This window comes from Nerophis lumbriciformis, linkage group LG29 (assembly GCF_033978685.3).
Source record: "Nerophis lumbriciformis linkage group LG29, RoL_Nlum_v2.1, whole genome shotgun sequence".
In the NCBI taxonomy this organism is placed as follows: domain Eukaryota; kingdom Metazoa; phylum Chordata; class Actinopteri; order Syngnathiformes; family Syngnathidae; genus Nerophis; species Nerophis lumbriciformis.
This window is the reverse complement of record NC_084576.2, coordinates 25,273,607-25,289,179: the sequence shown is the minus strand read 5'-3', so window position 1 is coordinate 25,289,179 and position 15,573 is coordinate 25,273,607. Positions and strand designations below refer to the sequence as shown.

Sequence of the window (15,573 nt, the reverse complement as noted above, 5' to 3'; positions counted from 1 at the left end):
TTATGTCCTTTTTGTCTAAGAAAACTTCCAATAAACATTTCAAAATGTAATATTTGATGTGAAGTATTTAAATATGTCAATCATTCATAACAACATTGATTTTGATTCATTATTATTTTTTGAGCAGCAATGACATTTTATTTTAAAGTCCCACTAAAATTCGTGGGGAACCAAATCATAAAAGTGTCAAATTTAAAAAAACAATAAAAAAATGTATGACTTCCTTTTAACACTTAAATCTGTCATTTATAAGTTGTATTTTTAATACAGTTTTCATGTTTTTTTCCCTCAATATTTTCCCCCAAAAAATATTTCAAAGTGTAGTACCTGATTTAATTGGAGCCTGTCAATCATACAATAACAACATTGATTTTCATTCATTATAATTTTTTTGAGCAGCAATGACATTTTATTTTAAAGTCCCACTAAAATTATTGGGGAACCAAATCATAAAAGTGTCAAATTAAAAAAAAAAAAAGTTTTTTTAATGTATGACTTCCTTTTAACACTTAAATCTGTCATTTATAAGTTGTTAAAAAAAAATTAAAAAAATCATTTTTTTTTTTTCAATATTTTCCCCAAAGAATATTTCAAAGTGTAGTATCTGATTTAATTGGAGCCTGTCAATCATTCATAACAACATTGATTTTCATTCATTATTATTTTTTGAGCAGCAATGACATTTTATTTTAAAGTCCCACTAAAATTCTTGGGGAACCAAATAATAAAAGTGTCAAATTTAAAAAAAAAAATTAAAAAAATGTATGGCTTCCTTTTAACACTTAAATCCGTCATTTATAAGTAGTATTTTTAATACAGTTTTTCACGTTTTTTTTTCTCAATATTTTCCCTCAAAAAATATTTCAAAATGTAGTATCTGATTTAATTGGAGCCTGTCAATCATTCATAACAACATTGATTTTCATTCATTATTATTTTTTTAAGCAGCAATGACATTTTATTTTAAAGTCCCACTAAAATTCTTGGGGAACCAAATAATAAAAGTGTAAAATAAAATAAAAAATAAAAAATGTATGACTTCCTTTTAACACTTAAATCCGTCATTTATAAGTTGTTTAATAGTTTTTCATGTTTTTCGTTTTTTAAATATTTTCCAAAAATATTTCAAAGCGTAGTATCTGATTTAATTGGAGCCTGTCAATCATTCATAACAACATTGATTTTCATTCATTATTTTTTTAAGCAGTAAATACATTTTATTTTAAAGTCCCACTAAAATTATTGGGGAACCAAATCATAAAAGTGTAAAATTGTTATTATTTTTATTTTTTTAATGTATGACTTCCTTTTAACACTTAAATATGTCATTTATAAGTTGTTAAAAAAAAAAAAACACGTTTTTTTCCCCAGTATTTTCCCCCCCAAAATATTTCAAAGTGTAGTATCTGATTTAATTGGAGCCTGCCAATCATTCATAACAACATTGATTTTCATTCATTATTTTTTTTTTTTCAGCAGCAATGACATTTTATTTCAAAGTCACACTAAAATTATTGGGGAACCAAATCATAAAAGTGTCAAATTTAATTACAAAAAAAAAGTATGACTTCCTTTTAACACTTAAATATGTCATTTATAAGTTGTTAAAAAAAAAAAAAATCATGTTTTTTTCCCCAATATTTTCCCCAATAAATGTTTCAAAGTGTAGTATCTGATTTAATTGGAGCCTGTCAATCATTCATAACAACATTGATTTTGATTCATTATTATTTTTTGAGCAGTAATGACATTTTATTTTAAAGTCCCACTAAAATTCTTGGGGAACCAAATCATAAGTGTCAAATAAAAATAAAAATAAATAATAAAGTATGACTTCCTTTCAACACTTAAATCTGTCATTTATAAGTTCATCCATCCATCCATTTTCTATCGCTTGTCCTTAAGTGTTTTTTTAAATAAAATGTTCATGTTTTTTTTCAATATTTACCCCCCCCAAAAATGTTTTCAAAGTGTATCTGATTTAACTGGAGCCTGTCAATCATCGTTATTTTTTTTTTTTGAGTAATGACAATTTTAAATTTAAAAAACGTGTTATTAGAGTCAACATTGCAGCTTTTTTATTGTCACATTTTCACCGGTTTGATCTTTTATTACACTTAAAGTTAAAAAAAAAAGTTAAAGTACCAATGATTGTCACACACACACTAGGTGTGGCGAGATTATTCTCTGCATTTGACCCATCACCCTTGATCACCCCCTGGGAGGTGAGGGGAGCAGTGGGCAGCAGCGGTGGCCGCGCCCGGGAATCATTTTGGTGATTTCTTAATATTATCTGTCGAACGTGTTAAAAAATGACCTGTGGGCTGCAAATGTCCCCGGGCCACACTTTGCATTCAGACATTGTTACCCATGACAATGTTCAAAAGTTTTTCTTTTTAATCCAACTAAATTGTTAAAAGATGAATATTTGTGATATTTTCCATAATGTTGAAGATATTTTAGAGCTTGGCTTCCTTCTACAGTCACGTGACCAGCGCTGAGGCGTCACCAGCGGTTGGCCGTGACGCGTGTGCGCGCGCACATAAAGGATGGACGATCGGCGGTCCCGCGCACAGAGCGACGGTCACTCGGGTCTTGCGCGGATTCCGGAGCGGGTTGCGGGACTTGTGGACCTCTTTTAAGGCTCCGATGACTTCACGGTGGGCGGCACACGGACAGGTGTGAGGGGGCACGCGGACAGGTGTGCGGGGGGGCACGCGGAGCCTCGCTGTCAAGGATGCAGAAGTCACCGGTGGAAGATGCCAACTTCCTGTCCAGGTTCTTCTTCTGGTAAGGACGCGCGTTCGATTCCCTGCACGCCTTTTTTTTTTTGCGCTGCGTGAGAAGAGCCGCACACGCACGCGCACTTTTCCCACTTGGAAGAAGTTTTGTACCTGCTGACGTATGCAAATTAATTCTTCTCTTTATTACCAAAGATTTTTTTTTTCACACTGAATTTACCGAACTGATTTTTTGTACATCAAATTATGCTGACTAATTAATTTTTATTTTCCAAAAAAGTTTTTAAGTAAACAAATATTTATTTTAAATAAAAAAATAAAAACATTTTTTAACCGACTGAATTTTTAAGCACACACATTTATATTTCATTAAATTCTCAGCATAATTTGAAGTAAAAATATTCAGTCAGACATTCAGTTTCAAAATAAAAGCTTTGAGGCAGTAGTCATTTTGTTTCTGACCCGGCGGGATCCATATCACAGAAAAAGAAAACATACAACGATCAAACCCAAATAAAAGAAATACAAACAGAAATAAAATAAATAAAAAACCTGTATTAAAAAAAAAAACAAAAAACAAAACACTCCACAATATTGGTAATAAAGACACAAATTAAAGTTGGAATCCCGATTACACAACAAAACAAAAAGAGTAAAATTCTAATTTTGTAGACATTTTTTTATTACTAATAGAATTTTTATTTCATGTTTGTGATATAAATATTTCTACAAAATCAAATGATTCCCCTGGCATGCAAACTTTCTCCACTAGGGGCAGCGTACCGAAACGTCAAAACATCCATCCATTTATTTCCTACCGCTTGTCCCTTTCGTGCGGCCGCCATTTTCACGTCGTTTTATTTTGCACAAAAAAAAATATATATATATATATATATATATATTGAAAGACAAAACTTTGTTTTTAGTGACAAAGCGTTATTAGTACTTTTTTTTCCCAGGGCCGATACGGATGATGAGTAGTCCAGAAGTTTGATAACGATGTTTTAAAGTGATATTAATTTGCAGTGAAAGTTATTTAAACATGAATAGTAGACGTCATTACTATCTACTTCATTAAATATATATTTTTAATACCAAATACTGTTGTTTTATGTGTGTATATTTTAATTACTGACCAGATTAATTATTCTCTTTATTACCAAAGATGTTTGTTTTTTTTACACTGAATTTACCGAACTGATTTTTTGCGTTGAGTGAATTTTCGTACATCAAATTATGCTAACTAATTAATTTCATTTTCCAAAAGTTGGTCTTGAGTTTTCAAGCAACAAATATGTATTTTAAATAAATAAAAAAAACAACACTATTTTTAACAAACATAATTTTTAAGCACACACATTTTTATTTCATGAAATTCTCAGCATAATTTGATGTACAAATATTGTCAGACAATAAGTGTCAAAATAAAAGCCTTGGTAATAAAGACACAAATTAAAGTTGGAGTCCCGATTACACAACAAACGAAAAAGAGTACAATTAAAATTTTGTAGACATTTTTTTATGACTAATATCATTTTTATTTCATGTTTGTGATATAAATATTTCTATAAAATCAAATGATTCCCTTGGCATGCAAACTTTCTCCACTAGGGGCAGCGTACCGAAACGTCGAAACATGCGGCGACCATTTTTACGTCGTTTTATTTTGCACACAAAAAAGAAAACATATTGAAAGACAAAACTTTTGTTTTCGGTGACAAAGCGTTATTAGTAAAAAAAATAATCAGATACGGATGATGAGTAGTCCAAGAGGTTGATACTGATATTTTAAGGTGATATTAATTTGCAGTGAAAGTTATTTAAACATTAATAGTACATGTCATTACTATCTACTTTGCTAAATATATATTTTTAATACCTAATACTGTTATTTTATGTGTATGTATTTTATTTACTGATGTAGTTGTAAAAAAAAAAAAAAAAAAAGGGCAGACCCTGCAAAAAATGTTCTATAGAATTTCTAAAGAATATCTCTATAGAATTTCTAATGAACTTTAGGACCGAAGTTCTATAGAATTTCTAAAGAATATCTCTATAGAATTTCTAATGAACTTTAGGACCGAAGTTCTATAGAACAGGATTCTAAAGAATGGTTCTATAGAACATGGTTCTAAAGAATGGTTCTATAGAACAGGGTTCTAAAGAATGGTTCTATAGAACAGGGTTCTAAAGAATGGTTCTATAGAACATGGTTCTAAAGAATGGTTCTATAGAACAGGGTTCTAAAGAATGGTTCTATAGATCTCCTCTAAAGAATAGTGCTATAGAAGAAAGTTCTAAAGAGTAGTTCTATAGAACAGGCTCCTATGGAATGGCTTTCTGTGGAATACGGTTCAGAATGATGTAGAAATGATTGGGCAGGCATTCTACAAAATCTGTGGTCTAACACTGGCAATGGAGAAAGACAAATATTGCAGTTGAATGAATGTTGACTTGTATTTATTATATACATGTAACTCAAATCTTGACGTAATAAATAAATGTCAGCAGCATAAATCAACATGATCACCGCGCTTCCCCGACTGTTAGAGACGGCTAGACGTCCAGCAGAATTTGTTTCTGAGGCCTTCTTTTTTTCCCATTTTCTGCGCAATGTTCAGTTTCACTCCAATGATTTTCTTTATCACATTTGCTTCACTTGAGGGATGGAGCTTCTTCACAAAATCTGAAAGATCAATAAAATATACCAGAATTAGTGTCTGCAGACACCAAGACACTAGCTGTCATGCAATGAGTTACACTATGGCATTTTTCAGCTCGATAAAGAGAGTGATGTCTATCATTTAATCAATGCAATGGATAGTCAACACACTGCATACATTGCATATCACGCGTTTCTATGCTGTAAGGCACTTGCACTGCTTGACGCACACAAAATCATATGTGGTGCAATCATGCCAGGCTTTACGAACTGCAACAAATCTGTATCAAATTCTGACAGTGCATGTACACTATTCATTAGCTATATAGAAAATCCATTCAGCGTGTGAAATATTTTTCAAATTATTTTCAGGATTTCACTTTCTTGTGAATCTTGTTGTGTACTTGATGGGTGTCCCCAATGGCGTTCGAACAATCACGAAAGTGCATTAATAGAATTCTAATAAAAATATTTAACTTCAATCTGATTGAAACCATATCCACATCGGGAAGGGGATCTGACACATTCCCTATCTAAAAGTCGTTCACTTCTCAACTTGCAGCAGAACTCACGGAAATTCCCGACGCTAGTTGTTAAATAGTAAGGCGGAGAATGCCGACAATAACAATATAAATTGTTACTTACATGAGTTCGGTAAAGTGTTTTCCTATTGGGCTCCGTGAAGAAACGTGTCTGGGCTTGTTCCACAGCTGCATGCAGGTACGTGGGCGGGTCCTGACGTTTTAGGTCTGATTTAAACCTTTGAACTGAGTTTTGCTAAATCAATTTATGTTGGAAGTCCAATAAAATTAATTTTATCACATAAAAAAGTAAGTTACGAAAATATTCACACTTTTTACTTATAGATAACTCAAAAACTCTAAAAATAAAAATAAATTGATTTATTGGAATAAATATACTTTTAAAAATAAAGTCTGCCGAAGTTCTGGGTGTCCGCCTTGAAATGACACCTCACAATTTTGAATGATACAAAATTAACATTTTCATAATTGAGGGAGACATCCTGCATTGTTCAAAAAACAAGCTCAAGTCTGGTGAATCAACTTAATGAGATTAATCAATGCTATGGTGATAGCGCTGCTGCCATTTTATAGAATTTTATTCCATGGAACAATCTATAGAACTTTCAGCAGATAAAGCATAATGTCTATAGAATTTCTGTTAGACATTCTATAGAATGCCCAGTTCTATAGAACAATCTATAGACCTTTCAGCAGATAAAGTAATGTCTATAGAATTTCTGTTAGACATTCTATAGAATGCCCAGTTCTATAGAACAATCTATGGACTTTTCATCAGATAATGTAATGTCTATAGAATTTCTATAGGATATTCTATAGAATTCCCAGCTCTATAGAACAGTGAAAAGACCTTCCAGCACATGAAGCTGATGTCTATAGAATTTCTATAGAATTTTGAATACATATTCTATAGAATCTTCAGTTCTAAAGAAATTCCGACGAAATTCTATAGCGTTCTATATATTTCTATAGAGATTCTATAGAACATTTTTTGCAGGGGATACCGACAAAAAGAAACTGATACCGATATATAATACATAATAATCAATCGAATGAAATGCTGGGTTATTTTGATAACCCAATTTATGAGTTGCTAGTGTTGGGTTAAAATTTGGATTTATTTTTATGAAGAGTAATCCATTTTTGGGGTTATAAGGGGTATTATTTTAACTACATTTCTGGGTTTTCAAAATTATGAACCATTTTTGGGTTGTTTTTCAACAAGTAACCCATTTCTGGGTAAAAGGCTTTTTCTTTTTCTTTTTTATTAAAAAGTTACTTTTTTCTTGAAGGGAATTTTATTATGGATTAATCTCATTAACATTATTTATAATCACCTAACATTGAGTTAGCATAACTCAACTTTTGGGTTAAATAATTCAACCCAATTGTTTGGTTGGGAATAACCCAACATTAAATTATCATAACTCAACTTTTGGGTTAAATAATTCAACCCAATTGTTTGGTTGGGAATAACCCAACATTAAGTTATCATAACTCAACTTTTGGGTTAAATAATTCAACGCAAAAGTTGGATTGAAAAAATTAACCCAAAATGTTGAGTTAAAATAACTCAAATAAGGGGTTCGTCCCTTCCTGAACCAGCAGTTGGGTTAAAATTGGGTTATTTTTTAACCCAACATTTTTAAGTGTGTACTTAGTTATTTTAACATTTCAGATTTTTCTCATAAAATTACATCTTTTTTCTGACATTTGTACGATAGTACTGTCAAATGATTCATTTTTAAATTAGATTAATCACTTTATAATGTGATTATTCACGATTAATCACAGGGACTGATTCGCTTGAATAATTAAAAAAAATTTAATATTGAGACACAAATACGATTTAATTGTCAAAATGTTTTACTGAAAGTACTCAACTTATTTGCCCAGAACTTGGAAACATTCTCCAAAGTGCCATCGAGGTGTGTTTTGACGCAAAATGTCCTCTTTGCAGCGACCTGACGACACAGCCGCAGTTAGGGATCGTGTACGCCGTAGTTAGGCATTGTGTACGCCGCAGTTAGGGATCGTGTACGCTGCAGTTAGGGATCGTGTACGCCGCAGTTAGGCATTGTGTACGCCGCAGTTAGGGATCGTGTACGCCGCAGTTAGGGATCGTGTACGCCGCAGTTAGGGATCGTGTACGCCGCAGTTAGGGATCGTGTACGCCGCATTTAGGCATTGTGTACGCCGCAGTTAGGGATCATGTACGCTGCAGTTAGGGATCGTGTACGCCGCAGTTAGGGATCGTGTACACCGCAGTTAGGGATCGTGTACGCCGCAGTTAGGGATCGTGTACGCCGCAGTTAGGGATCGTGTACGCCGCAGTTAGGGGTCGTGTACGCCAGTTAGGGGTCGTGTACACCACAGTTAGGGATCGTGTACGCTGCAGTTAGGGGTTGTGTACGCCGCAGTTAGGGGTCGTGTACGCCAGTTAGGGGTCGTGTACACCACAGTTAGGGATCGTGTACACCGCAGTTAGGGGTCATGTACGCCGCAGTTAGGGATTGTGTACGCCGCAGTTAGGGGTCGTGTACGCCGCAGTTAGGGGTCGTGTACGCCGCAGTTAGGGGTCGTGTATGCCGCAGTTAGGGGTTGTGTACGCCGCAGTTAGGGATTGTGTACGCCGCAGTTAGGGATCGTGTACGCCGCAGTTAGGGATCGTGTACGCCGCAGTTAGGGGTCGTGTACGCCGCAGTTAGGGGTCGTGTACACCACAGTTAGGGATCGTGTACACCGCAGTTAGGGGTCATGTACAGAGGTGGGTAGAGTAGCCAGAAATTGTACTCAAGTAAGAGTACTGTTACTTTAGAGATTTATTACTCAAGTAAAAGTAAGGAGTAGTCACCCAAATATTTACTTGAGTAAAAGTAAAAAGTATGTTGTGAAAAAACTACTCAAGTACTGAGTAACTGATGAGTAACATACACACACACACACATATATATATATATATATATATACATACATATACATTGATATATACAGTATATAATTTATATGTATTTATTTTGCTGTTTTTGTTTACATGTTAAAGATGTTTTAATGAATATACATGCATGTTTAACATATAGATTCCTTTCTTTCATGAAGACTAGAATATAAGTTGGTGTATTACCTGATTCTGATGACTTGCGTTGATTGTAATCAGACAGTAGTGATGATAACGTCCACGTTTTCAAATGGAGGAGAAGAAAAGTTCCTCCTTTCTGTCTAATACCACATGAAAGTGGTGGGTTTTTGGCATCTTATTTGTCCAGCTTCCATATTCGTTTGTATACACTTTACAAGAAATATATTGGCGTCAAACTCTTTAGCTTGCTAGCTTGTTTGCGCTGGCTTTCGGAGACTCTTGTTTTGAAAGCGCAAGCGCGATGGAGCGGCACTTTTATTGTGAAGACAGGAACTGTGCAGTCAGTCTTTAGGCTTTTGACCGGATGTACGGTTGAAATAAAAAAGTATCTTTTTTCCTTCACACTTTTGATTGATTGATTGGAACTTTTATTAGTAGATTGCACAGTACAGTACATATTCCGTACAATTGACCACTAAATGGTAACACCCCAAAAAGTTTTTCAACTTGTTTAAGTCAGGTCATGTGACCGGCTGGCTCTGTTTGATTGGTCTAACGTCACCAGTGACTACATCTGATTGGTGGAACGAAGTGAAGCGTCACCAGTAAGGCAGGCACTTTGAAGGTCTGTCTGACAGACCAAAACAAACAAAGCGTGCATTAACAAATCGATAAAAAAATTAGTAGCGAGTAGCGAGCTGAATGTAGATAAAAGTAGCGGAGTAAAAGTAGCGTTCCTTCTCTATAAATATACTTAAGTAAAAGTAAAAGTATGTTGCATTAAAACTACTCTTAGAAGTACAATTTATCCCAAAAGTTACTCAAGTAGATGTAACGGAGTAAATGTAGCGCGTTACTACCCACCTCTGGTCATGTACGCCGCAGTTAGGGATCGTGTACGCCGCAGTTAGGGGTCATGTACGCCGCAGTTAGGGATTGTGTACGCCGCAGTTAGGGATCGTGTACGCCGCAGTTAGGGATCGTGTACGCCGCAGTTAGGGGTCGTGTACACCACAGTTAGGGATCGTGTACGCCGCAGTTAGGGATCGTGTACGCCGCAGTTAAGGATCGTGTACGCCGCAGTTAGGGGTCGTGTACACCACAGTTAGGGATCGTGTACGCCGCAGTTAGGGATCGTGTACGCCGCAGTTAGGGGTCGTGTATGCCGCAGTTAGGGGTCGTGTACGCCGCAGTTAGGGGTCAAGTATGCCGCAGTTAGGGGTCATGTACGTCGCAGTTAGGGTCAAATGTGTGGTTGATACATGATTATGCAATATTTTTTTGTGATTAATCACATGAGTTAACTTGTTAAATTTGACCGTCATTATTGGTTTTTGTTTGCTTTTATTTGGACAATTTACTGCAGGCCCTACTTTTGACGTCACAAAGTTGAAATGTGGACCTCTTTAGGATCTTTAGTCCCTCCAATTTGTCTTGGGTCTTCTCCGTAGTCTCCTGCCGCTAGGACGTGCCTTAAACACCTCCCAGGGGGGTGTCCAAGTGGCATCCTGACCAGATGCATGAACCACCTCATCTGGCTCCTCTCCATGTGGAGGAGCAGCGGCTTTACTTTGAGCTCCTCCCGGATGACGGAGCTTCTCACCCTATCTGTAAGGGAGAGCCCCGCCACACGACGGAGGAAACTCATTCCGACCGCTTGTACCCGAGATCTTGTCCTTCCGATCATAACCCAAAGCTCATGACCAGAAGTGAGGATTGAAATGTAGATCGACAGGTAAATTGAGAACTTTGCCTTCCGGCTCAGTTCCTTCTTTACCACAACGGATCGATACAGCGTCCGCATTACTGAAGACGCCGCACCAACCCGCCTGTCGATTTCAAGATCCAGTCTTCCATCACTCGTGAACAAGACTCCGAGGGACTTGAACCCTTCCACTCGGGGCAAGATCTCCTGCCCAATCCGGAGATGGTACTCCACCCTTTTCCAAACAAGATTCGGACTTGGAGGTGCTGATTCTCATCCTAGTCGCTTCACACTCAGTCGCGAATCGGTCCAGTGAGAGCTGAAGATCCTGGCCAGAAGAAGCCATCAAGACCACATCATCTGCAAAAAGCAGAGATCTAATCCTGCCGCCACCGAACCGGATCCCCTCAAGGCCCTGACTGCGCCTAGAAATTCTGTCCATAAAAGTTCTGAACAGAACTGGTGACAAAGGGCAGCCCTGGCAGAGTCCAACCATCACTAGAAACGGGTCCGACTTACTGACTTACGGACCAAGCTCTGACACTGATCATACAGGGAACGGACTGCCACAATCAGACAGTCCGATACCCCATAATCTCTGAGCACTCCCCACAGGACTTCCCGAGGGACATGGTCAAAGGCCTTCTCCAAGTCCACAAAACACATGCAGACTGGTTGGGAAAACTCCCATGCACCCTCAAGGACCCTGCTGAGAGTATAGAGCTGGTCCACAGTTCCACAACCAGGACGAAAATCAGGTGTAGCCTCCTCTCTAGTACACCTGAATAGACCTTACCGGGAAGGCTGAGGACTGTGATTCCACGATAGTTGGAACACACCCTCCTGTTCCCGTTCTTAAACAGACAAACTACCACCCCAGTCCACCAATCCAGAGGTACCGCCCCCGATGTCCACACAATGCTGCTGGGTCTTGTCAACCAAGACAGCCCCACATCATCCAGAGCCTTAAGGACCTCCAAGTGGATCTCATCCACCCCCAGGGCCTTGCCACAGAGGAGCTTTTTAACTACCTCGGCAACCTCAGCCCCAGAAATAGGAGAGTCCACCACAGAGTCCCAGGCACCGCTTCCTCATAGGAAGACATACTCATATATTGACATAAATAGTACATATTCATATATTGACATAATATAGTACATATTTATATATTGACATAATATAGTGCATATTCATGTATTGACATAATATAGTACATATTCATGTATTGACATAATATAGTACATATTCATATATTGACATAATATAGTACATATTCATGTTTTGACATAATATAGTACATATTCATATATTGACATAATATAGTACATATTCATGTATTGACATAATATAGTACATATTCATATATTGACATAATATAGTACTTATTCATATATTGACATAATATAGTACATATTCATGTATTGACATAACATAATACATATTAAGCGGTAGAAAATGGATGGATGGATAGTACATATTCATATATTGACATAATATAGTACATATTCATATATTGACATAATATAGAACACACATATATTGACATAATATAGTACATATTCATGTACTGACATAATATATTACATATTCATATATTGACATAATATAGTACATATTCATGTATTGACATAATATAATACATATTCATATATTGACATAATATAGTACATATTCATATATTGACATAATATAGTACATATTCATATATTAACATAATATAGTACATATTCATATATTGACATAATATAGTACATATTCATATATTGACATAATATAGTACATATTTATGTATTGAAATTATATAGTACATATTCATATATTTACATAATATAGTACACATTCATGTACTGACATAATATAGTACATATTCATATATTGACATAAAATAGTACATATTCATGTATTGACATAATATAGTACATATTCACATATTGACATAATATAGTACATATTCATATATTGACATAAAATAGTACATATTCATGTATTGACATAATATAGTACATATTCATATATTGACATAATATAGCACATATTCATATATTAACATAATATAGTACATATTTATGTATTGACATTATATAGTACATATTCATATATTTACATAATATAGTACATATTCATGTACTGACATAATATAGTACATATTCATATATTGACATAAAATAGTACATATTCATGTATTGACATAATATAGTACATACACATATATTGACATAATATAGTACATATTCATGTACTGACATAATGTAGTACATATTCATATATTGACACAATATAGTACATATTCATATATTAACAGAATATAGTACATATTCATATATTGACATAATATAGTACATATTCATATATTGACATAATATAGTACATATTTATGTATTGAAATTATATGGTACATATTCATATATTTACATAATATAGTACACATTCATGTACTGACATAATATAGTACATATTCATATATTGACATTAAATAGTACATATTCATGTATTGACATAATATAGTACATATTCATATATTGACATAATATAGTACATATCCATATATTGACATAAAATAGTACATATTCATATATTAACATAATACAGCACATATTCATATATTGACATAATATAGCACATATTCATGTATTGACATAATATAGTACATATTCATGTATTGACATAATATAGTACATATTCATGTATTGACATAAAATAGTACATATTCATGTATTGACATAATATAGTACATATTCATATAGTGACATAATATAGTACATATTCATATATTAACATAATACAGCACATATTCATATATTGACATAATATAGCACATATTCATGTATTGACATAATATAGTACATATTCATATATTAACATAATATAGTACATATTCATATATTGACATAATATAGTACATATTCATATATTGACATAATATAATACATATTCATGTACTGACATAGTATAGTAAATATTCATATATTGACATAATATAGTACATATTTATATATTGACATAATATAGTACATATTCATATATTGACAATATAGTACATATTCATATATTGACATAATATAATATTCATATATTGACATATATAGTACGTATTCATGTATTGATATAATATAGTACATATTCATGTATTGACATGATATAGTACATAATCATGTATTGACATGATATAGTACATATCCATATATTGACATGATATAGTACATATTCATGTATCGACAGAATATAGTACGTACTCATATATTGACATAATAAAGTACATATTCATGTATTGACATAATATAGTACATATTTATTTGACATAACATAGCACATTTCCATGTACTGACATAATATAGTACATAATATAGTACATATTCATTGATTGACATAATATAGTACATATTTATTTATTGACATAATATAGTACATATTCATATATTGACATGATATAGTACATACACATATATTGACATAATATAGTACATTTTCATGTTTTGACATAATATAGTACATATTCATGTATTAACATAATATAGTACATATTCATATATTAACATAATATAGTACATTTTCATGTTTTGACATAATATAGTAAATATTCATGTACTGACATAATATAGTACATATTCATATATTGACACAATATAGTACATATTCATATATTAACAGAATATAGTACATATTCATATATTGACATAATATAGTACATATTCATATATTGACATAATATAGTACATATTTATGTATTGAAATTATATGGTACATATTCATATATTTACATAATATAGTACACATTCATGTACTGACATAATATAGTACATATTCATATATTGACATTAAATAGTACATATTCATGTATTGACATAATATAGTACATACACATATATTGACATAATATAGTACATATTCATGTACTGACATAATGTAGTACATATTCATATATTGACACAATATAGTACATATTCATATATTAACAGAATATAGTACATATTCATATATTGACATAATATAGTACATATTCATATATTGACATAATATAGTACATATTTATGTATTGAAATTATATGGTACATATTCATATATTTACATAATATAGTACACATTCATGTACTGACATAATATAGTACATATTCATATATTGACATTAAATAGTACATATTCATGTATTGACATAATATAGTACATATTCATATATTGACATAATATAGTACATATCCATATATTGACATAAAATAGTACATATTCATATATTAACATAATACAGCACATATTCATATATTGACATAATATAGCACATATTCATGTATTGACATAATATAGTACATATTCATGTATTGACATAATATAGTACATATTCATGTATTGACATAAAATAGTACATATTCATGTATTGACATAATATAGTACATATTCATATAGTGACATAATATAGTACATATTCATATATTAACATAATACAGCACATATTCATATATTGACATAATATAGCACATATTCATGTATTGACATAATATAGTACATATTCATATATTAACATAATATAGTACATATTCATATATTGACATAATATAGTACATATTCATATATTGACATAATATAATACATATTCATGTACTGACATAGTATAGTAAATATTCATATATTGACATAATATAGTACATATTTATATATTGACATAATATAGTACATATTCATATATTGACAATATAGTACATATTCATATATTGACATAATATAATATTCATATATTGACATATATAGTACGTATTCATGTATTGATATAATATAGTACATATTCATGTATTGACATGATATAGTACATAATCATGTATTGACATGATATAGTACATATCCATATATTGACA

The 15,573-nt window shown here is 32.9% G+C and overlaps 1 protein-coding gene across 1 annotated transcript in view; it reads left to right on the top strand.

Moving 5' to 3' along the window:
* Positions 1-2,588: 2,588 nt before the first annotated feature.
* Positions 2,589-15,573, top strand: part of cftr (CF transmembrane conductance regulator) — a 109,280-nt gene continuing 96,295 nt past the window's right edge. The window contains exon 1 of the mRNA XM_061924650.1: positions 2,589-2,790. Within this exon, the coding sequence (XP_061780634.1) occupies positions 2,738-2,790 (53 nt within the window). The 5' untranslated portion in view covers positions 2,589-2,737. The remainder of the gene's footprint in view (positions 2,791-15,573) is intronic.